At 43.1% G+C, this 24,193-nt stretch overlaps 2 protein-coding genes across 3 annotated transcripts in view; one reads left to right on the forward strand and one right to left on the reverse strand.

Moving 5' to 3' along the window:
* Positions 1–1,253, reverse strand: part of znf821 (zinc finger protein 821) — a 29,567-nt gene extending 28,314 nt beyond the window's left edge. The window contains exon 1 of the mRNA XM_063188785.1: positions 1,070–1,253. Coding sequence (XP_063044855.1) covers positions 1,070–1,079 — 10 coding nt within the window. The 5' untranslated portion in view covers positions 1,080–1,253. The remainder of the gene's footprint in view (positions 1–1,069) is intronic.
* copb1 (COPI coat complex subunit beta 1) lies at positions 441–21,999 on the forward strand. 2 transcript variants are annotated; one of them, XM_063188780.1, is made up of 22 exons: positions 441–537; positions 1,412–1,549; positions 1,786–2,015; positions 2,622–2,791; positions 4,634–4,748; positions 4,909–5,001; positions 5,222–5,359; positions 5,691–5,810; positions 6,118–6,225; positions 6,558–6,704; positions 7,158–7,303; positions 9,125–9,221; positions 10,529–10,689; positions 10,957–11,077; positions 11,710–11,937; positions 12,296–12,475; positions 13,092–13,236; positions 13,548–13,667; positions 15,652–15,797; positions 17,105–17,212; positions 17,581–17,736; positions 21,378–21,999. In XM_063188780.1, exons 2-22 carry the CDS (start codon positions 1,459–1,461, stop codon positions 21,435–21,437), a joined length of 2,880 nt encoding a protein of 959 aa, XP_063044850.1. In that variant the 5' UTR covers positions 441–537; positions 1,412–1,458; the 3' UTR covers positions 21,438–21,999. The 2 variants fall into 2 exon arrangements, with proteins under 2 accessions (XP_063044850.1, XP_063044851.1); XM_063188781.1 differs by having other exon boundaries at positions 17,105–17,194.
* The last annotated feature ends 2,194 nt before the right edge of the window (positions 22,000–24,193 follow it).

Below are 24,193 nucleotides of genomic sequence, written 5' to 3' on the forward strand. Positions count from 1 at the left end.
TTTCGTCGTCTTTCCTTTCGAGGATTTGCCCGCACTCATTCTTGCAAATTAATTTTAAACAAAATATATTATTTTTTTTCAAATTGAGTGGTAAAAAATAAAGCTGATACAGGAGCTCAGGTTTTACACTGCCATCTCAACTCTCGCGCCACCGGAAGTCTATCGTGGAGTAGTTATTGAGACATTTTCTAATCAATGCAGATATTGAATTAGGCCTACATTAAAAGTGTAGCCTAAAAGCAACAGTGTGAGTGTGGTTAATTAAAAGAAGATGTGTACTTACAAAAAGTGTTAAATAGATTTGCTTTGGATTTAGAAAGGATAGCCGCGAATCTTCTAAGGAAAAAATATTTGCATAGGCTACATTGTTGCCGCTGCGACCTTTCGATGCCTCTCAAAACGAGTTGTCCTCTTTCGCTTACCGTAGCATTGATGTGGCTCAGGCAGGAAGGTTCCACGTCACTCGTAAGGAGCAAAGCAAATTAGCCACGGATGCGGAGATAAAAAAGAAACGGGGATAACAGAGACAACTAAAAGGTAACGCATAGGTGTAACTTAGTAATATCATATGCATGTATATCATGAAGTATAATTGAGTTTCATCGTTAGAAAATGCGTATTCCACCACAAGGGTGGTTTTGCGTGTGTCTAGCTGACTGAATGATTTGCTAGCGAGCTAAGAGATGGTTTGATACAGTCGGGACTTTGCTACAATTCACGGTCAATTTTGGTCTGAAGTTGAATTCGCGTATGACATACACTACTTCCAACTAAGATGACAATACGACAGTGAAACGGTGTTCATTTCAAAGAATGTCCATTTGTACGACAGTACTGGCAATACCCATCCGAAGATTAAATGAAAAAATGTTAGCCGTCAGTTTTCCATTTAGTTAGCTAGTTAGCATGGTTGACATTTAGGCCTCATCTCTCGGCGATAAATTATGCACATTTGACTATCAGGTTTCTATAAGGCATGCTTAATGTGTTATGATCTTATGTGCTGCGTGCTTAGTCTAAAAGCATGCATTTGACCCGTTTGTTGAGATGGTAAGGATTTCGTATTTACCTGTGCGCATCACATCCTGCCAGCGAGTCAGGAAGTGGTCCGCTGTGGTGGTCCACTTGATGTGCACAGTTTTGGTTAGCTCCTGAGGCGCTGTTGAGGGCTAATGCTGCTGTTACACAACCGCCGACTTTAAAGTCATTTAATTCACTCACATTCTACATTTGCTGATCCTGTTCATTTCAATCATCGAGTGAGTTTTTCATGTCGTGAAAACATGTCTAAAATTTGTCCGCAGCTGTCACTAGGGCAGAAGCGCCTCACTTTTAAGATGACGCATAGTTTCACAGCTCCGAATCAGTAGTGGTCATTCTTGCTGACATTTCGTGTATTTTTTTCGTACAGATTTCTTGACTGGAGTGTCTTGCGAAGACAAAGAGCTGCTTGGCACCATGACGGCCGCGGAAAATGTGTGCTATACCCTTATCAATGTCCCAAATGACTCTGAACCTCCTTCTGAGGTCAGCCTCAAAACTGATCTAGGTAAGCCTTTTGATATTTACTTTTTCTATGCTGATCATCATCAGTCTGTGGGCCATTCTTATTAGGATTTGTAGCAGAACCAATTTGCTCATTTTAAATACACATGTTGTGCTGTGTGTATGTTGTCATTCATCTGAGGACGATGTGTGTTAAAGTTTTAAGCTTTTTTATACTACAGCTGAACATTTTAGCATGTTGATTTTTTTTAATTGAAAGCTATGAATGTCTTCTCACAGAAAAGGGGGAAATAAAGGCAAAGACGGAAGCTTTGAAGAAGGTGATCATCATGATCCTAAACGGAGAGAAGCTGCCTGGTCTTCTCATGACCATCATCCGCTTCGTCCTCCCGCTGCAAGACCACACCATCAAGAAGTTGCTGCTGGTCTTCTGGGAGATCGTACCCAAGACCACCCCAGATGGCAAGCTGCTCCAAGAGATGATCTTGGTCTGTGACGCCTACAGAAAGGTATTGAAACGAACTACTTGCCATGCAAAGCCACAATACAGCTATTCCCACAAACCATAGTGTGCGATTTCGCACCTCACAGCATGGTGTGTATGAGAATCGGTGCAATCAACCCTTGCGAAATCTTCAAGTTTGGAAATCTTCAAGTTTTTGCCGATTTTCCTTGCGTCAAGACCATATCCGAGGAGGCTGTCAAATAACCGAGCAAGACGCAGGGGCGGGCTGTACAGCAGTCCTGTCACAACACAGAGCAGTTATACGTGTCATTAATGCCTGCAGTTATCAAAGCGTCTTCAAGGAGGATAGAGACGTGTTGGTGTTGCTATGCGACGATCTCGTTGCGTTTTAGCAGATCATTACCCTAACTTTTCAAGTGGAGACTACTACTCCAGCAATCCTCAGCCACTTGTTTTAGTTGTATTTCCACTGGAGTGTATCTTGTCTTGTACTATATTACTGTCGATATACTGCTGTACTCTGTACCTCCTCAAACTTTTAAAAAGTTTATGCTGTCTATATACCCTTTTGTAAGTGACTTTGTATTAAAGTGTATGTAAAGTCACATGCATAATCACATATCTTGTGTGGTGTGGTGTGGTGTTTCAGGACCTGCAGCACCCTAACGAGTTCATCCGTGGCTCCACCCTGCGCTTCCTGTGCAAGCTGAAGGAGGCGGAGCTCCTGGAGCCCCTGATGCCGGCCATCCGCGCCTGCCTGGAGCACCGCCACAGCTACGTCCGCCGCAACGCCGTGCTCGCCATCTACACCATCTACAGGTACATGGCCTCAAGGGACAAAGCAGATATGTCTGTGAACACCTGACAAAGGACTTAAAGGTCGAAAAGTTGTGCCCTTTTTTCAACACATTAAATCACGACAAGGGAGCTTTTGTGGTATGCGAATATTCAGTATATATATATATATATATATATATATATATATATATATATATATATATTGAACAGTTAGGGGATTGACTATAATGCCGGGGACCTAGGTTTGATTCCGGCCCGACGTAATTTCTCCATCCTCCCCATCTCGCTCTCCCAGTCGCTTCCTGTCACCATCTCACACTATCTTATTCAATGAAGGCATAGAAGCCCCCCAAAATAAGTTCTTAGAAATGTATTTCTAATCTGATCAATGCTACATTACACTTAAAAAATGACTGTTTTATAGACTTACAATTATTATATTGTGGGGTATTTGTTACAGTTCCTGGAGAAAACTGATATTATGGCCAGGGGAAGATGCCCACCTCTTTAACTAGAAAAAGGCTCAGAGAGTGCACCCCCGCCTTCTGGCGGACAGAAATACAAACGCACTGTGAGCATGCAAACAACAAACAAACTGATCACACAATCACACGATCACATAACGTCCTTGGTAGAGGTAATACTAATTATTGTATGCCACCTAGGTATCTTCATGCCATGTGAAAAATTGGCAGTCAGCACGCACTGATTCCTGTTTTGGATCAACACCTTGATTTGCTTTGTGCCTTATCATATTTACTTTGAGTGAGATGTGTTGTTTGTACAGAAATATGAAAACGTTAACAGTAGGGTTATCAATGTAGGGTTATTTCTAAAATGTCTGCCTTTGATTAAGCACACCTGCATCATGCACCTGCATTACTGATTGTTTGACCACAGGTCGTTTTGGGTAGGGTGCACACATCCAAAGTCACTTGTTGCAGGTGCTAGACAAAAGTGTCAGGCAGTTGGCACCTTTGGGTGCCCTGCCTGGGCGGGTGTAGATTGAAGGGTCATGTGATATAGGCCACAACTTCTTCGTGTTACCCATATGCCTGACGAAGATCCAGGGTGCAGACCTACCTTCTTCATTTGTTTGCCCACAGGGACACCTGTAGACAGGTGTCAAGAGTAAAAGAAACACAGTTTCCCTCCAACACATGTAATTAGGGATGCAAACGATTAATCGATTAATCAACGTTAATCGATTAAAAAAACATTAATCGCAATTAATCGACAATTCAACTGACAAGAAACCCAGGTGAAATGGGCATTTGAAGAGTGTGTGTGAAGAGGGGTGTAAATAGTGGAAATATTTCAATCATCTTTGGATTAAATATAGAATTAATTTAAGTGGTATTTTATCTCAATTTTTAATACAAATTTTTAGATTTAGTAGGTTTTTTTCCGAGAAACATTGAGATTTCGGGGAGAAAACGCCGCTTATCAATTAATCGTAAGTCGATTGATAAGGCTATCAACTAATGATTAATGAATTAATCGATAATTTGCATCCCTACATGTAACGTGTCTGAGTAACCAGTAGACCTGTGTACTTGTCTTATGATCAGCTGACTCTGCGCTGGTTGAGTCAAAGTTGTGATGGGTTCTTGTTAAGTTTTTAGTGTTTTTCAATAACAGCACAGTCTACCTATCTCATTAAGTACAATGGAATAACTGGTGTAACAGCCATGTAATGTCATGAACAAGTGTTGTACTTACATCATGAATTTACTTTTACTTTTGACACCTCTGCCTGTAGACTTTGGTCTCTATGCTGACGTTTATGGAAAATATGTTTAATTGAGTTACATTTTGCATGTAATGCAATTACAAACATGTTGTCTGACATTGTTTTTGCAGAAACTTTGAACACCTGATCCCAGATGCCCCAGAACTGATTCACGACTTCCTGGTGAACGAGAAAGATGCCAGCTGCAAGAGAAACGCCTTCATGATGTTGATCCATGCTGACCAGGTAAGAGTGTGGCAGAGTGTTTTTGGAGATGGTTTTTTTTGCATTGCTCTTTCAGTGAGCATGATCCTTATGAATCCAATGAATACCCTGGCAAATGATTCAAAAGCTGAAGCTCTTATAGACCGGATACATTATTGATTAGCAATCTTACTATTAACAGGACAGGGCACTGGACTACCTAAGCACATGCATCGACCAGGTGCACACCTTTGGGGACATTCTTCAACTCGTCATTGTGGAGCTGATCTACAAGGTAACATGTTTTAGACAGTTGTTTGAAAATGGATTTACTCCCTTATCCCTTGTGAAAAGATGAAGCACAAATCAAATGTACAATAGTCATAGTTTTAAAGTTTATAATGGTGGAATCAGTCAGTGTCGTCATCATGTCTCACTTTTCAGTCCATAGCTTTTTGTCTGTGTCACACATTTATTACATTATTATGTCATTATCTTCCCCGCCTCTCCATCAGGTGTGCCATGCCAACCCATCAGAGCGAGCTCGCTTCATCCGCTGCATCTATAACCTGCTGCAGTCCTCCAGCCCTGCCGTGAAGTACGAGGCAGCAGGCACCCTCGTCACCCTCTCCAGTGCCCCCACCGCCATCAAGGTACACACACGCACACCTCATCCCTCTCATTGAAAGCTAATAGAACAGGGAAAGGTTGCTCAGTGATGTCATGGGTATGTATGTACAGTATGTACAGTAGTATGCCCTGAACTACTACTAAGTCCACACAGACCTTCAATTAAATTAAATTAAATAAAATTAAATAAAATTAAATGACAATGCTCTCAGTTTGTACAAAGGTGCAATCACTAATCCTCTATCGGCCACAGGTGGATCTTAACCTTTTTACAAAAGATCCTCTGCCTCCTTCTTTTGCATTTTGATTGATTGAATGGATTGGATCGATTCCTCTTTCTTGTGTTTGTTTCAGGCTGCTGCACAGTGCTACATTGACCTGATCATCAAGGAGAGTGATAACAATGTGAAGCTGATCGTGCTGGACCGACTAATTGAGCTGAAGGAGCACCCCACACATGAGCGCGTTCTGCAGGTACGACACGCACGTCTGCGTGTGACATAAATGATAACTACCATATATAAGCCCATTGTGCGTAAGATTAAGAAACTACAAAAAAACACACATACACTACTGCTTGCAGGCCATATGTAGTAAACACAACCGCTTGCAGATCACTTTTGATTTCTTGTCGCCCATCCATTGTCAATGGACAGCTCCTTGAGAAATCCCTCGTCCCTTGTGCTGTCCTCCAGATATACTCTCTTATTGTGTAAGCTCTGCATGATGTGTGTGTCCTCTTCTGTATGTTTAATGCTGTGTGCCGGTGCTGCTCCCTCAGGACCTGGTGATGGACATCCTGAGAGTGCTGACCACTCCTGACCTGGAGGTGCGCAAGAAGACCCTGCAACTCGCCCTCGACCTCGTCTCCTCAAGGAACGTCGAAGAGGTGTGTGTGTGCGTGCGTGCGTGCGTGCGTGTGTGAGAGAGTGTGCGCGCATGCATGTTATTTGTCTGTGTGTGCTTTGATGAGTTCATGTAATGAGTCTGTCCTTCGACAACGCTAGTTTATTAACTTTTAGAATATTGCCGGTTTAAGTTTGTAATGTTTGGGAAAGTTTTTAGTACTTCTAAAGCACCACTAATTCTCCTTATTTGTAGTTGTATTAATTAATCGCTTCTGCTCCTTTTAAAACTTTAAAAGTGGTCATAATCATCATAAACTGCTGTAATTACAATAAACCCGTGTTATTAATTAATCTCCTGTGTGTGCCCCTGCAGCTGGTCATCGTGTTGAAGAAGGAGGTGATCAAGACAAACAACGTGACGGAGCACGAGGACACTGATAAGTACCGTCAGCTGCTGGTGCGCACACTCCACTCCTGCAGCGTCCGCTTCCCAGACATGGCCGGCAACGTCATCCCCGTGGTAAGGACGCAGCAAAATAACACGCTTTCCGAATTCTTCGTTAGATACAGTGCTGACTTCCTCAAGGAAGTTGCAAAAGGGTTTTTACCCTAAAGATACAAATGGAGCGATTCCAGTAACAAAATAACTTTTACGACAATAAACAAATGCGTGGGTTATGGTGTAAATGCACAATACAGTATTTATGTATGAGACAAAAAAAGACTTGCCTGTTTAACTAGCAGTCTAAGTTGGATAGAAAATAATGCAGTGCTGCTGATTCTGGACAGATTTTGCAGCAAGCCACTTAGGACTCTTATGCACATTATGGGAAACAGCACATTGTGTGTATGTGTGTGTGTTCGTGTTTGTGTGAGCGCGCGCGCGCGTTTGTGTGCGCGCGCGCGCATTTATGCACACGCGTGTTCATGCGCACGTGTGTTCATGCGGCTGTCTGCCTGTCTATTCCAACAGCTGATGGAGTTCCTGAGTGACACTAACGAGGCAGCGGCTGCAGACGTGCTGGAGTTTGTGCGGGAGGCCATCCAGAGGTTCGACAACCTGCGGCCCCTCATCACCGAGAAGATGCTGGAGGTCTTCCACGCCATCAAGACCGTCAAGTAAGCTCTTATTTATTTATATACAGTGAACTCTATTTATGCAGATCTATGAACTACACTGCCCTACAATTTCAGAACGCAGTATAATTCAAAATGCCAAACTGAGAAAAAAGGCTTTAAAGTTTCCTTTCTGTCCACGCGACTGTGTTGGAGGTAAAGTGGTGATGACACTTCCATATAATACTTTTTTATGGTGAAAATTTATGCACACAAGAAAAAAGCAAAAAAAACAACATTCTCATTACTTTTTAGCTGAAAAATCATTATACTGCGCTCTGTTGTGGTATTACTGTCTACACCAAAACCACGGTGTCAATGGAGAAGTGCAGTATAATTCGCATTATACTGCGTTCTTGGCTAGTACCACGTAACCTCCTAAAACCAAAAAGCGCAGTATAATCAGTTTTTTGCGTTTTTTTCCGAAACGGGACCAAGTTGGGCCAAAAAATTTTAACACAAGAAAAAGAAGGTATTTTAAAGCCAATTTCCGGTCTAAACCCATTTTCGACCATTTTCAAGATACTGCGTTCTGATATTGTAGGGCAGTACAGTATAGAACATTATGGGATCCAAAATTCAGATTATTTTGATTTCTTGACATGTAATTTGTATTGGCGTAAATTATCTACCACATATGCAAACCTCTTCTTCAAAATAGCTCATGTAAATATAGTGTACTCTTTATTTTCAAAGCAGCTAATGGGCTGTTAATGACGCTTCTAGCACATTATAATTACACATTAAACCTTTGCACAGGGCTGAAATTCACTTGCTCAATGAGGGTTAGCAGATCAGAAATTGAGTTCTTGCTTTGTAATATTTATCCTATGATCTCAATGTTATTGTTGTAATGTACCGTGTTGTACTATGCTGTCATGGGGCCTATACTACAAAGCTGGTTCAGGATAAGTTAAGGTTAAGGTAAGAGGTAAACCGTCTAATACAAGAACTTTCCTTCAGAATATGAGGACTTCAGGCTCTTCTATCAGATGATTTACCTCTAAACTTAAAGTGATACTGTCCCATTTTTGGAAACAAGCTCATTTTACACCTCTCCTTGAGTTAAATGATTGAGTTTTACCTTTCTCCTATACTTCCTGCCGTTCTCCTGCCGAGTACGGCAGTGCAAATTTTACCTCCAAGTTAGCAATTAACATTGAGTCCTATGAGACCAGCTGGCGGCTAACTGTTCTCATAGGACTCAATGTTAACTGCTAGCTTAGAGGTAAAATTTGCACTGCCATGCTCAGAGAACGGGTGAAAGTACATTAGAAAGGTATAACTCAATCATTTAACTCAAGGAGAGGTGTAAAATAAGCTTTTTTCCAAAAATGGGACAGTATCACTTTAACCTTAAAGGGCAACTCCTGCCAATTTCAATGTGCTGTTGTATTGCTCACACTACCCTTGACTTGTCAGTAGCCGGTGACGGCGCATTTTTTGGCTCAGCCCTTTCCGAGCTATTCTAATGGGGGCAACTTTTGTTTACATTTCAAAAAAACATTTTTATTTATTCCCAAAAACATCCAAAAGGTTATGCAACATCAGCAGACAGCTAGCGATACCTTTTGGGAAAATATTTGCAGTAGGCCTATGCTCATTTAAAAAAAAAAATTAAACAAAAGTTGCCCCCATTAGAATAGCTCATATCTCGGAAAGGGCTGGGCCAAAAACTGCGGCGTCACCGGCTACTGACAAGTCAAGGGTAGCGTGAGCAATACAACAGCATGTTGAAATTGGCACGAGTTGCCCTTTAACTTATTCTGAACCAGTTTTGTAGTATAGGCCCATGATGACCAGTCGTATGTTTCCCTCCTGTAGGATCTACAGGGGTGCTCTGTGGATCTTGGGAGAGTACTGCAGCAGCAAAGAGGACATCCAGAGTGTCATGACAGAAGTGCGGCGGTCCCTCGGGGAGGTATGTCTAGTCAAGTTCTCTCTGATGCAGTGGCTTTATTACCTCCGCCAAGGAGGTAATGTTTTCAGTCGCATTGGTTTGTTTGTCTGTCTGTCAGTAGGATAACTCCTAACAGTCATTACCTCCGTCAAGGAGGTTATGTTTCCGGTCGCGTTAGTTTGTTTGTCTGTCAGCAGGAAAACTCAAAAAGTTATGAAGGGATTTTGATGAAATTTTGTGGAGTGGACAAAAGTGATACAAGATTTTTTTTTTTAAGGGCCAAAACATACCAAGGCGGAATGGAATGGTCGCCGGACAAACGCAGTCTTTCTGCTTAGTTTCGGCCGGTGTGTTTTTCTCTGCCTTTCACACTGACAGCGTCGGCGTGCGCGGCCAGTCCTGTTAAAAAAAAAAACCCACAGCTAAAGCTAGCGTGCTACTTTGCCATTCATTTGAATGAGACACCGCCGGTCGCCAGCGTGAAAAATACGCTCGAGTTCTATTTTCCAAATGCAGCGCGGAGCCGGCTCCCGCGCCGCTGACGCCCGACTACCACCGGTTGGTGTGTAAGGACAGATATGTTTCAATGTATTTTCACAGACGCCGGTAAAAAACGTGGCCGTTCCGCGACGCTTTACCGCCCTGGTGTGTAAGACCCCTAAAGATTCGTCACAATTGCAGGATTTGGCAAATTTTGACTTTCCAGTTTTTGATAAAAACCAAGGCAGAGGATGTTTAACATAGTCAAATGTGCTATCAAGCTGCTTCCTTGGCAGAGGTCTGCACTCTCTTGAGTGCATCTCTAGTTTGATATGTTTTTTGGGTAGGCTTTTTGTTATCGAGATTTTAAATTCGCACCTTCCTACAGTTTTTCTTCTTTTTTTTTACTCCAGTGGTTACTGTTCCAATTTTTATATGCAGCATCTATAGCCTGGGAAATCCCATGCTGCTTTGCCCAATCGTTCCGATCTGAAAGACAGTGGATACTTGTCTCAAAGCACTAACCTGAGTTAGGGATGCAATCTGAGAGTGAGGAGGGGTGGAAAGAAGATGACACATACTGTCACAAATGGAAGCTTGCAGTTTGTTTGAACAAAACTGATAAGATTGGCTATGGTCTACGTATACGGCCAATAAACGGCTGTTAGCAATCATAAACCACACCTCCCCTACGAGAAATTCAGTAGGCAGTCTCCAGACCGTATCTCGCTTGTGATATGGTCTGGTCTGAACCAGGCCTATATTTCTATGGATGCTGTTTCAGATATTTGCACCACAAACTCCAGCCGCTGCTACTGCTCTTATCGTCTTTCTATTGGTCTTTTCAGATCCCCATCGTGGAGAACGAGATCAAGAAGGAGGCGGGGGAGGTGAAGCCAGAGGAGGAGGTGAGCGCCGCTCCTGCCGCGAAGCTGGTCACAGAGATGGGCACCTACGTCACGCAGAGCGCACTCAGCTCCTCGCGGCCCTCCAAGAAAGAAGAGGACAGGTACTGTGGCAACCTCAATTGATATGCCAGTATGTGCCTAAGAAGAACTTGCTTGAGTTTCTGGGCTGGGTTTCTTTGGAATGACCAAATGGAGAATGGTTGGTTAAAATTACCTACAGTATAGCGGCATAAAGAGCAAACACATTACCATCAAGTCCCATGAAATCCCTGTATCACCAGGATCAGTATTGATTTTGGCTAGCAGATAAAAACTCATGTAAATTTCACTGTCTTGTTTATGTAACCTTTTCATTGCCTGTGTTGTAGGCCCCCTCTAAGAGGCTTCCTCATGGACGGAGACTTCTTCGTTGCTGCCTCTCTGGCCACCACCCTCACCAAAGTCGCCCTAAGATACGTGGCCATCGTCCCAGACAAGAAGAGGCAGAACGTGAGTTATTATTAGTAATTTATTTCAGTATATCTGTCCTATTCATGATGTTGATCATGGCCACCATCTTGCAGCATAACAGCATCTTTGTTGTTTTCTTTTCTCAGTTGATGCCACATTTGATAAAAAAAATCACATGCATCCTTGCCTGATTAACTTTTTTAGTCATGTACAATAACTGTATACACCGGACGGCCCATCAGGTGGTCTGTCGGACGGAAACCGCTTTGCTTTCTCCACTAGTCATTTGTGGCCGAGTCCATGGCCGCCATCCTACACCTGGGGGTTACCTTGTTGTAGTTGTTTCTGGTTTTAGTTATGCGCCCTTACCTGACTTTCTTTTCCCCAGTCCCTCCGTTTCACTTTAGTCATTTGTGGCTGAGTCCTTATTGCACCATAACAGCATTATGTATGCATCCTGGCCTGATTAGCTTCTCTAGTCATGTACAACAACTGCATAGACAGGTCGGCCCATCGGGTGCTCTGCCGGAAACCTCTTTGTTTTCTCCACTAGTCGTGTTGATCATGGCCACCATCTTACACCGGGGCTTTACCTTGTTGTAGTTGTTTGTAGTTTTTTAGTTATGCGCCCTTGCCTGACTGCCTTCCTCCCTCCCTCTGTTTCTCTGCAGTCGTTTGTGGCTGAGTCCATGTTGATCATGGCCACCATCCTGCACCTGGGCAAGTCCTCACTGCCCAAGAAGCCCATCACGGACGACGACGTGGACCGCATCTCGCTCTGCCTGAAGGTGCTGTCCGAGCTATCGCCCCTCATGAACGACATCTTCAACACAGAGTGCCGCAAGTCCCTCTCACACATGCTGGCCGTCAGGCTGGAGGAGGAGAAACTCTCGCAGAAGGTAAGAGAGAGGGAGACACACACACACACACACACACACACACACACACACACACACACACACACACACACACACACACACACACACACACACACACACACACACACACACGCGCGCGCGCTACCATGCTGGGGAAGAGAAGCTTTCCCATTTCTTATAGTCCTACCACTATTTAGGGCTTTGTCACTGTTTTGTGTGAAAATAGTGCTGTATAAATTCATTTACATACTAAATGAATGTCCACAATAGTCACCTGTTTTGATTCTTTTCTGACTCTGATTCCAACTTCTCCTTCATTGTTTTGTCTATGAAAAGTATGAAAATGTAAATTAAGTTTACTTTACTTGCCCACCCACAGAAAGAGTCGGAGAAGCGCAATGTGATCGTGCAGGCGGACGACCCCATCTCCTTCATGCAGCTGACGGCCAAGAACGAGATGACGTCTAAAGAGGACCAGTTCCAGCTCAGCCTGCTCGCCGCCATGGGCAACACGCAACGCAAGGAGGCCGCCGACCCCCTGGCCTCCAAACTCAACAAGGTCAGTCAAGGTCACATGACCTCCGCATGACCTTAGAGGCCAATCTTACGTTATCGGGCTGAAATTTGGACTGTAGTGTTCCTGAGAACAGTATTTGGCGATGTTGTGTAATACAACAAACTCTACATTTGACATTACATTTTAAAAAATCTGGAGAAATGGAAAGGAAAAATACATTGAATTTGTTGCACACCATTACCTGTTTTGCCATTTTTTTTTTCAATAGGGTTAATTCCAGGTCAAATACAGTTTTGAAGTATTATTTCTTTTTGGGTGCTTTGTCACATTCCACCACAAGCAGACACCAAGCTGCAGTGCAGTTTTGGATTGGACCACCAGAGGGTAGTGGTGCTCTGTAGATGGACACAAGCAGACAAGCATAGGCCAGAATGGCCTTTAATAATAGACGGTCTCTGAAATATCCATGGCCCTCTTAAATCCATTTCATTATGCAGACATGAATATTCAGGGGGATTGGCAAGAGCATCTGGGGGGCAAGGTTATGTGCACTTCGGTGTGCCTCAAAAGTGGAATGGGGGAAGAAATCCATAAAAAACATCACCGCTCAAGGATTTATGGCTGTTAAATTTACAACTGCTCTCTGCTCTTCTTTCAGGTCACTCAGCTGACGGGCTTCTCGGATCCGGTGTATGCGGAGGCGTATGTTCACGTTAACCAGTACGACATCGTGCTGGACGTACTGGTGGTCAACCAGACCAGTGACACTTTACAGAACTGCACCCTGGAGCTCGCTACACTGGGTATTGCAGCATTTTTACAACACTGCATGGTGATCTTGTCATTATATTTAGGGTCATAGTTGTCTGGAATTTAATGGAGAGAGACTGAAAATTGTAAATTGGTTGAGTAATAATTATTGTGATTTCTGTGTGCAAATATTACAGAATCATAGTCCCTGTTATTGTCAAAGTTCACTTACATTTGCGAAGATGCCGTGCTTTACGTTCAGCATATAATAAACATGCAATGGCACAGAATGTGATAAAAACTACAACAGACAAATGGTTGATTCAGATTCCATTCAAATGCCACCGTTGTGTGTGTTCTCTAGGTGACCTGAAGCTGGTGGAGAAGCCTTCTCCACTCACTCTCGCCCCCCACGACTTCGCCAACATCAAGGCCAACGTCAAGGTTGCATCCACAGAAAACGGCATCATATTCGGAAACATAGGTACAGATTTCCTCCCTTCCTTTACAGTGGTGGAGACGTAGCCAGTCCTGTTTTACAGTTAGGCCCATATATATTTGGACATCATTTTCTTATTTTTGTTCTATACACCTCTCCAATGGATTGGAAATTTAACAAACAAGATATACTATGACTTTCATCTTTTATATGAGGGTATATGCATCCAAATCGGGGGAATGTTTGAAGGGATCAAAAGTAATCACTATTGTTAAGCGTGGCTTATCGGGATTATCAGCCCGATTCTCGGTTGAAAAGCCGCCTTACGACAATCGCTGGAACGTTACCCCCCAGGGCTCTAAATTAACACACGCCAACCCGCCAAACACGGGTGAAAATTAATTTTGGCCGGTGGAAAAAAATACCTACCCGCCCATTTGACTAGTAGCGCACGAGTAGCCTAGTAAATTGTGAACGGTAAACGGCTGCTTGTATGACAACGATACGGTGAGATTTCCTACATTACCCATAAACACTCCCGTCATGACCCCACCCCACCGTGAGCGTTCCGAAGCAGCAGCCACTCCGTGCTGCTGTTGCGCGCGCCAGGACAGAAAGCATTTCAGAGCTCCGGTGCGCTCACACTATTTTGACAGGCAACTCTCCCCTGCTCGTGTCGCTTTCGCTCCACCACTTTTAACGTCATTATTAGGCCTACTGTTACTATTAGCATTCGCCGACACCGACACACCTTGCTCTAACAGGCTGACTTTTTAAGCTGCGAGGACCTGACCGAAGACTTTCAATAACAGGAGTGTTGTGGAACGAAATAGCGACAAGTGCAGAGGAGGAGAACGGGCTGTCAGAGTAGTGTGAGCGTAGCTGTCAGTTGTCTTCTGAAATGTTATAAGCCCTGGCGCAACTAAGTTGGAAAGCCCACGCCATCGGAAAGAAGGGCAGACCTTATGCCCGTGCGAGTAGGCTACGTGCGCTATGGAAGTAACAAAGGGAGCGAACATTTCCGTGATATTATTTGCTTTTAGTTAAACATAGCGTGGGCTTCTTGTTATTTTGTTGCGCATGGTAGAGAAGAGCTCCTGGAGGAAATAATGGTGCCTATAGCATCATATTGTAGGCCACATAAACACACAATAGGCACACACGACATCATATCCATTATTGCACAACGTGTGTGTGTGTGTGTTGACCTCTCCTCTCCTCCTCTTCTTTTCCTCTCATCTCTTCTCCCTCCTTGGAGTGTGAGGTTTTGTAGTGTTTGGCTGTGTGTTTGGTTTAAAGGTCTGTTGTGTGTGTGGCTGGTGATTCATTGTTTTCAGAGGTAAAAATAAGGTAAAAATAAAGCAGAAGTTTAAAAAGTATATATAATATGCTTATTATAGACCTAGTATGTAGGCCTATACAGTAGTGTTTATGTGTTGTGGAAATTTGAATAAAATAACCATAATAATAATAATAATAATAATAATAATAATAATAATAATAATAATAAAAAAAACACAACTAGCCTAACGCATAGCCTATTTTGGCAAGATTAAAAAATGGCTAGTTGAACTTCTGTTTGGCTGGTAAGAAAAAATGTCTACTAGCCAAATTGGCTGGTGGTGGAAAAAGTTAATTTAGAGCCCTGGTTACCCCCCAGGACCATCGCAAGCGATTGTCGGGAAAGATTTCCTTGCCGTGGCCGACGTTCTAAGATAGAACTTCTGCAGCTCAAAGAGTCGCCAATCGCAAATCGTAGAAATCAAACTGTGTTTGATATTTGCGACTGAAAATAGAACGTCGGGCATTGTCTCGTGGTTGCGAGCAGGGATAAGATTGACAGTTGCTGATTCTCTTCTAGTGTGCGGTGCACCCCGACGCCAAAATCGGACACACAATCGCTAGTCGTGTAGTTTGAGTCTGGCTTTAGAGTATTTTTACTGGTAAGTATCCTTATCATCTTTGTTCTAGTGCTGGTCTTGTTTTCATTGCTCTGACCTTGTGTATGTGTGTGTGTGTGTGTTTGTAGTGTATGACGTGTCGGGGGCAGCGAGTGACAGGAACTGCGTGGTGTTGAGTGATATCCACATCGACATCATGGATTACATCCAGCCAGCATCCTGCACCGACGCAGAGTTCAGACAGATGTGGGCCGAGTTTGAATGGGAGAACAAGGTACAGGACCTGTGTGTGTGTGTGCGTGTGTGTGTGTGTGCGTGCGTGTGCGTGTGTGTGCGTGCGTGCGTGCGTGCGTGCGTGCGTGCGTGCGTGCGTGCGTGCGTGCGTCTGTCTGGCTGTCTCTGTTGGCATTCACTTTAGGCCCGGAACATGCTTGCCGCAGGATATGCAGGACGAGCGTGTTGCTATGCGTATTTTATGCTATTTCGTGAGGGGTAAGACGCCTAATATAAGGCACACAGATGTGTGCTACAGTGCAGTATTGACACGCCAGCGAGGGGTGATCTTCTGAACTTCCATGTTGAGGTCACGGTAGGGTCAGGCAATGGTGGAAAATATTAATGAGAGCCCCTTTTGGCTATCTGACATGATACCTTCAGAAAGGATAGCACATACATAGTGCTCTGAGCACTCACTGGCACATGGTTACATGCGCAATTGAAGTCACCCAGCAAGCATACCCTGTGAGACTGTGAGAAAGTGTGTGTCCCAAATGTTTGCTTGTTTACACTGCATAATGCACTGCATGAGGTGTAAAGTTATCTTGTTTTGAGTAAAGTGCTCCATGATCAAGTGAACAAGTGAATATTTTGGATTCCACTCCGTGTGTGAGTGTGCGTGTTGCGTGTCTGTCTGTGTGCGTGCGTTTGAGGCACCCCATGAATCAGCAGAGGAAACTGTTATCCTTTGTTAGTGTGGGAAGACAAAGCCTGTATTCTCTGTACTGCACTGCCTGCTCCATTCACATGAGCCCGACTGCTGACAGCTCCACTGCTTGAATGCAGTAGTAGACTGGTAGAGTAGAGGGCAGTAATTCGGTGGTATAGTGCTGGATTGGAAACGTGGTGTAGTGGTGGTACAGTGGGTTATCAATGCAATAGTTGATTAGTAGACTGGTGGAGTCCCGAGTAGACCGATGAAACGTTCAAGTGCAATGGCAGATTGAAAGGAATTTTGGCTGCAAATTCTGGCCCAAACAGCCCAAAATTTAGACTACCGTATATATAGTAGTACTGCACATATAATAATAAAAAATGAAATGCAAATTGGTAGAGTGTTGTGTATTGACATTCCTCCTCTTTCTGCTCTTAATCCTCCTCACCCTCCTCCTCTTACTACATTTCCTCCTTATCCTCCTCCCTCCTATTCCTACTATTCCTCCTCCTACCACATTTTCTTGTCCTCCTCCTCCCCGTCTTCCTCCTCCTCCTCCTCCTCCTCCTCGTCTTCCTCCTCCTCCTCCTCCTCCTCGTCTTCCTCCTCCTCCTCCTCCTCCTCCTCCTCCTCCTCCTCCTCCGCTGCAGGTGACGGTGAACACTAACATCACAGAGCTGAACGAGTACCTGATGCACATCCTCAGCTCCACCAACATGAAGTGCCTGACCCCTGAGAAGGTGATGCCTATCAATGATGTACGACTATATCAAACGCATTCACACCACACTGTTCTGTGCATTATGGCTGAGTGTTGTTAGCAATTTAGGAACATTTACTTTGTCCTTAAATTAACAGAAAAGTTATTTTCCATTATGTTCATTACAATACATCATCATGTTCATTAACAGTTACGGCTACAGTATTACTTTTTAATAACATCCATACTTGTATGGTAAAGCATAACACACACACACCAAAAAAAAACGTTTTTTCTTTAAATTCATGTTTATGTTCATCTTTTAAACATTTATTTCAGTTGACACTCAGCTGTACAGTATACCACCAGTATCAGTGTTGCCTAGCTCATTGTTGTGTTTCTTGTTGTTGTTTGTGTTGACGTCAGGCCCTGTCGGGCATCTGTGGGTTCATGGCTGCCAACCTGTACGCTCGCTCCATATTCGGGGAGGATGCCCTGGCTAACGTGAGCATTGAGAAGCCCCTCCACCTGGGCCCAGACGCACCTGTCAACGGACACATCCGCATCCGCGCCAAGAGCCAGGTGAGGGCTCAGTAGTGCCGCAGTAGTGGCTCCAGTAGAAGCTGGTTCAGTAGTAAACCAGGTTTAAGTTAACCTTATGGGAGGTACATGGTTTAATACAAGAGCCAAAAGTCCTCATTTCTTAAATAAAGGATACCTGCAGGTAGGGATGTAAATCACAGCCTTCATGACAATACGATATGGTATCGATTTCTTAAATCAGGGATTCGATTTTTTTCGATACTTAGGAATTCCCCACGATATGATACGATTTCCAATTACTTTTCCACTACTATTGTGTTACGGAGCTAGGGCATTGCACAGGGGGCAGCGATTCGATTCTTTTCGATTCTTAAGAATGCCCCACGATACGATCCGATTCGATTAAATCGCCGGCCGATACTTCCGATACATCGATACATTTCGATTTTATTTACATCCCTACCTGCAGGTACATCTATTAGCACGTTTGCCACTTCCTATAGGTTAACTAGGCCTGGTTTATCATTCAACCATGTTCTGGACCCCGTTTCACAAAAGGGTCATTTCACGTGAAATCAGACACTTTGGGACCCGACCGACCCGGATTTCAATCATACTTGGTGTGCCTTTTTAGTAGCAAGGTAGCACCCCAGAACTGCATTGGTTTGAATCTGACACTTATATTAAGGGAGAAACAGACTAGGAAAGGTTCACATGTGAGGGTAGGACACTATACATTCAGCCTTGAATATATCAGTCAGTGTTAGTCACAAAAAGATGCCTGTGGTATTGTTTGAAAGCTCTTTTCTGGCTCTACATATTACACAATCAGCTTGGAATACAACAACTCTCAGAATATGAATTATGATAAATTGAAAAATTAAAAATTGAATATCTAAAAAAACTATATTTTAAAATGGCCAGTTCCTTGTCCAAACGTAGCCGGCAATGTCATTAGCAACACCTCAAATGCTGGTGTTCGGTTCTTTATTCATTTCAGAGAGAATTTGACTCACAAATATGGCATCATACAGACCACTTACTAATAATATGGTATACCATAGTAGCATCACATGACAAAACAAAAACAAAACAAAAATGGTCAGTTTCCATGGTCCCAGGTTTCAGAAACTAAGGCAGATGTCCATTTATACACACCAAATGATGATATGTGAATGTTTGAACATTCCTTCTCTGTGTACCTGTGTCATCTTCCCTTTACCGTACTTTAAAGAGATAATCAATGGCTACACTCTCATTTTGTACTCTACCAGTGCATTTGAAGCAGCAGCTGTGTCTTTTGTAGATATTGTATAAGTACGTCCCGTTGCAGTTATAGGTTCCACTACCAGAAGCACATCCTGATGATCCATGACAAGTCTATCTGGTCTGAAGGGAAAAGTGAAGGATGGAGATGGTCCATGAGGATGCAAGAAGTTCAGTTTCACCTCTCCAGTGCTCGGCATACATTCCTCAACACATGCTAGCCACCAGTTGCCATCATATACAGCTACAACATACCCTTTGATGCTTGAAAATGTAACACATTCCTTTACTGAGCTCACTCTTTCAACTCTGCCTTCTCTGAATGCTGAAAATGGCCTAACTTCTACTGTGTCCATTGACAATGGGCAGAAGCTGTGTAGTTTTTGAGTACCTGCAATAGTTCTTGCAGATTCCAACCTTTTCAACAGGTTCTCAGCTTCATGATGGTACATCTCTGTTGTGGCAAACTGGCAATGGATGTTCTTGAGAGAGATGCGCCATCATGAAGCTGAGAACCTGTTGAAGAGGTTTGAATCTGCAAGAACTATTCCAGGTACTCAAAAACTACACAGCTTCTGCCCATTGTCAATGGACATTAGGCCATTTTCCGCATTCAGAGAAGGAGTTGAAAGAGTGAGCTCAGTAAAGGAATGTGTTACATTTTCAAGCATCAAAGGGTATGTTGTAGCTGTATATGATGGCAACTGGTGGCTAGCATGTGTTGAGGAATGTATGCTGAGCACTGGAGAGGTGAAACTGAACTTCCTGCATCCTCATGGACCATCTCCATCCTTCACTTTTCCCTTCAGACCAGATAGACTTGTCATGGATCATCAGGATGTGCTTCTGGTAGTGGAACCTAACTTTAACGGGACGTACTTATACATTATCTACAAAAGACACAGCTGCTGCTTCAAATGCACTGGTAGAGTACAAAATGAGAGTGTAGCCATTGATTATCTCTTTAAAGTACGGTAAAGGGAAGATGACACAGGTACACAGAGAAGGAATGTTCAAACATTCACATATCATCATTTGGTGTGTATAAATGGACATCTGCCTTAGTTTCTGAAACCTGGGACCATGGAAACTGACCATTTTTGTTTTGTTTTTGTTTTGTCATGTGATGCTACTATGGTATTACCATATTATTAGTAAGTGGTCTGTATGATGCCATATTTGTGAGTCAAATTCTCTCTGAAATGAATAAAGAACCGAACACCAGCATTTGAGGTATTGCTAATGACATTGCCGGCTACGTTTGGACAAGGAACTGGCCATTTTAAAATATAGTTTTTTTAGATATTCAATTTTTAATTTTTCAATTCATATTCTGAGAGTTGTTGTATTCCAAGCTGATTGTGTAATATGTAGAGCCAGAAAAGAGCTTTCAAACAATACCACAGGCATCTTTTTGTGACTAACACTGACTGATATATTCAAGGCTGAATGTATAGTGTCCTACCCTCACATGTGAACCTTTCCTAGTCTGTTTCTCCCTTAATATTAGTGTCAGATTCAAACCAATGCAGTTCTGGGGTGCTACCTTGCTACTAAAAAGGCACACCAAGTATGATTGAAATCCGGATCGGTCGGGTCCCAAAGCGTCTGATTTCACGTGAAATGACCCAAAAGCATTGTTGCTAACCAGTTAGCAACTTAGTAGGTTTCCAATGGGAAATTGCATTGCAACCAAGTAAGTTGACGCTGTAGAGAAATGCACCCCTGTACCGTTCTATTTCACTTCTCTCTCTCTCTCTCTCTCTCTCTCTCTCTCTCTCTCTCTCTCTCTCTCTCTCTCTCTCTCTCTCTCTCTGTGTTTCTCTCTGTGTGTGTCTGGCTGGCTGTCTGACTGTGTTTGATGCATATCTAGTGGGATGTTATTGGAAGGTCTTTGCCATGTAAATAAGGGAATTATACTACAGTTTCTTATAGCAGTGAAGTTGAGCAGTTCCACAGCATATAGTAGTTTCAGATTAATAATATATAGAAGACTATCCTAAGTATAATGCCAGGTCAATCCCTCCATCAACTCTGAGATGGTTTGTATATCCTTCCCCTATCTGGCATTTGCACTGGTGATCAAGTCTACTTCACATTTTTGAAATGCTGCAAGTCACTTTTGGGACCAAACTGGCAGAACAAATGTCTCGTCTGACAAAAAAAATGTGTGGCTTTAAAATTCAGCCGCATAATGAAATGCACTTTTTTCCCCCTGAAATCCATTTTGAAATGCAAATTATTAATGCCAAGTTGGCCACTTCTGAGACCACACTGGAGGAACAAGGGTCATTTGACATAACATAAAAAGTTGCAGTGTAAAAGTTCACTTGAATTAATGTAATGCATTGTGTGTGTGTGTGTGTGTGTGTGTGTGTGTGTGTTCGTGTGTACGTGTGTACGTGTGTGTACAGGGCATGGCCCTCAGTCTGGGCGACAAGATCAACCTTTCCCAGAAGAAGACTGCGTCATAGACATGAAGCTTCATCATCAATGGTGTACATGACAGCTGGTGTGATTGTGATTCCCATCCGACCAAGCACCACCCACCATCCAGTCCCACCCACACAGTGCTCAGTAACCCCTCTCTCCCCTCATCCCTCTCTCTCTTTCTGTATCTTTCCCTTTCTTTCTCTGTATATTTCTCTTTCTCATCCTCTTTCTATTTGCACAGTGCTCTTGTCTACCCCCCCTCGTCTCTCTCTCTCTCTCTCTCTCTCTCTCTCTCTCTCTCTCTCTCTCTCTCTCTCTCTCTCTCTCTCTCTCTCTCTCTCTCTCCTTCCCCATTCTCCGCTGGCCCTGTGGTGCTCCTCTCTCCCAGCTTGCTGGCCAGGGACTGTCAGTCCTGTTGGATATTGAGTTGGCAGGGGGATTATAATTCTTATTATTGTTTAGATTTCCACTAAAGATATCACTATGCTTTATCTCAGATCCATTCCCTTGTATCCCCCTCTCCCCCTCGCCTCACTCATCCATGGATTGTCCGTAATACTTGTCTGTAACTTTCAATAAAAAATCAAATGCAGATTACCCATATCATTTTTGTTCATGTCTTTTGTCTGTTGTATTGCCTGCTTTTTTTCCTTCTGATTTGTTGTTTTTTGGTGTTTGGGATGGTAGGAGTTCCCTTGAATGCTCCCCTTATCTTGGCACGTTTGAATGTTGCTGCCGTTTCTCACAGCGGTCGCTCTGCCGGGATGGCATTTCCTTCGACCGCAAATGACGCAACTTGAGCATTTTTGCCGTCCTTTTGATCGAAATCTTCAGGAATTTTCGGGGGTCACATGCATTTGTGATGACGACATGCATGCAAACCAGGGTACACGACCACACAGCAATATGGATCCTTTCAGCTAATCAATTGAATTATGTATTTAAGACATACAGCAGTCAATGGTTTATAGAAAACTAGAATATACTGCATATAGAGCCTTACATACAACATCGTAAGGTAGATCTGGATATTTTCAAGTCAGTCATTTGTAAAGGTGCCCTCCCTGTAATAGGCTGTGTTGCCAATGTGTATTGTTCTCTGGGGACCCAGGGGATCGCTGCTTAGCTTTGTGTACATCAAAACATACTTTGTGTGCATCTGTGTTGTTGTCAGCTAGTCCAGACGACTATTTTTAGGCTGTGTTTTTCACTTGTTGACTTTTGGCCCTGATAATTACGGGTTGTCAGTGACTCCTCTACTGTAAATGGGATGCTCCTCTAGATGAACGATGCTGCCCTGCCAGTATCAGTAAAAATAAGGTTTGTTCAGGGTTTTTACACAGAGGATAAAATATGACTGAAATCTGCTGATGCGAACATGGAACGTGTGGAGGGGGGAGGTCTCTGGTTTAATCCCATTAAGACCACGAGCAATTGTGAGTAGAGAGGTTTTTCGTTCCCCCCATAAATTTTGCATTAACTCTCATTTTATAGGACTGTAAAAAGCCAAACTAACGTGATTATGGACCTCCCTGGTTGCATATAGATCAACGGGTAATGTGTGCTGCTCAAAAATTATCTCCAATGTCATTTCAAGGGGAGAGTCGAATTTCATGCAGAGAAAACATTAATATCCCTACGTGGGGTGTAATTGTTAAGGCCTATTGTAAAATCTTGATGTTCGCCTTTGCAAACACATAGTGTGTCAAGCCCAAACAAAAGTGCATTGCTGTCTTTGGATGGTGTATATCATTTTTATGAAAACATGGCAGGACGATATAGGTCAAGGGTCATTGCAGGGTGAGGTGATGTTTACTCACCAGCCAAAGTGGCTGAAGCCATGCTTGGCCTCTGGAGAGGTTGTGACTAACTGCAGAGGTGACAAAAGTAAAAGTGAATCGATGATGTAGGTACCACACTAGCACACAGCTGTTACACCAGTTATTCTACTGTGCCCCACCACAAATTTGATTCAACCCATGCAGTCAGCTGATCATAAGACAAGCACACAGGTCTACTGGTTACTCAGACAAGTTACATGAGTTTGAGGGAAACTGAGCCTTTTTTTACTTTTACTTTCACTCTTGACACGTCTGTGTAACTGTAAATATCATTCAAAAAGGATTGATGACAAATGCCCTTGCAAACAGACAACCCCTTCCAGTTTTAACTGCTAAGCATTCCTAAATGTTTTGGGGTAAATACAATCAGAAAATCAGTGTTTAGGCTTCCAACGACTAGCCTGATTATCATCGACTTTCAAATCTCTTCGAGACTAGGTCTGACCAAGAGCATAACAATTAACGTTTCCCAAACGGTATGGTTAACCCACCTCCCTTGTTTTGCTACTGGTCGAGGCTAGAAAAGGCTGACTCCAAAGTTTAAATCAAACATTTTCTTAATCCCAATAGAATGTTTCTGCTGAAATCGCGTCACCGCCTTGAACACGCCTCTACCCAAGGCCGGTAGATCTGTTCGAAGTCGATTGGTGTCTGACAAAGTGGGTGGAGTTCCCAATTTTTTCGGAGATCAGAAATTATATTCACATTGCTTTTGGCCTGACTGCGTCACTAGGAGGGCGTTGCCTGGCTAGCCAATAGCTACAGTCGTCTTTCGGAAGCTGTTGAGAGCAAAGGCATTACATTATGTTGGGGATTAACGTGTACAGATTATTTCTTACATTCCAAACACTTACCAAATTGTGCTTTGCCTTTTCATATTAATGCCATAAACAATGTACACTAACATGTTAAAATGACATTTCCTTAATTGTTATGCTTTTGGGCTATTGTGTTAT

This window comes from Engraulis encrasicolus, chromosome 22 (genome assembly GCF_034702125.1).
Source record: "Engraulis encrasicolus isolate BLACKSEA-1 chromosome 22, IST_EnEncr_1.0, whole genome shotgun sequence".
Lineage (NCBI taxonomy): Eukaryota > Metazoa > Chordata > Actinopteri > Clupeiformes > Engraulidae > Engraulis > Engraulis encrasicolus.

Bases quoted from the DNA above. Each gene is read 5' to 3' on its own strand.
- copb1 (XM_063188780.1), top strand. From the start codon at position 1,459: ATGACGGCCGCGGAAAATGTGTGCTATACCCTTATCAATGTCCCAAAT. The intron at 5,360-5,690 runs GTACACACACGC...TGTTTGTTTCAG, and splicing joins GTGCCCCCACCGCCATCAAG to GCTGCTGCACAGTGCTACAT. The intron at 6,226-6,557 runs GTGTGTGTGTGC...GTGCCCCTGCAG, and splicing joins CCTCAAGGAACGTCGAAGAG to CTGGTCATCGTGTTGAAGAA.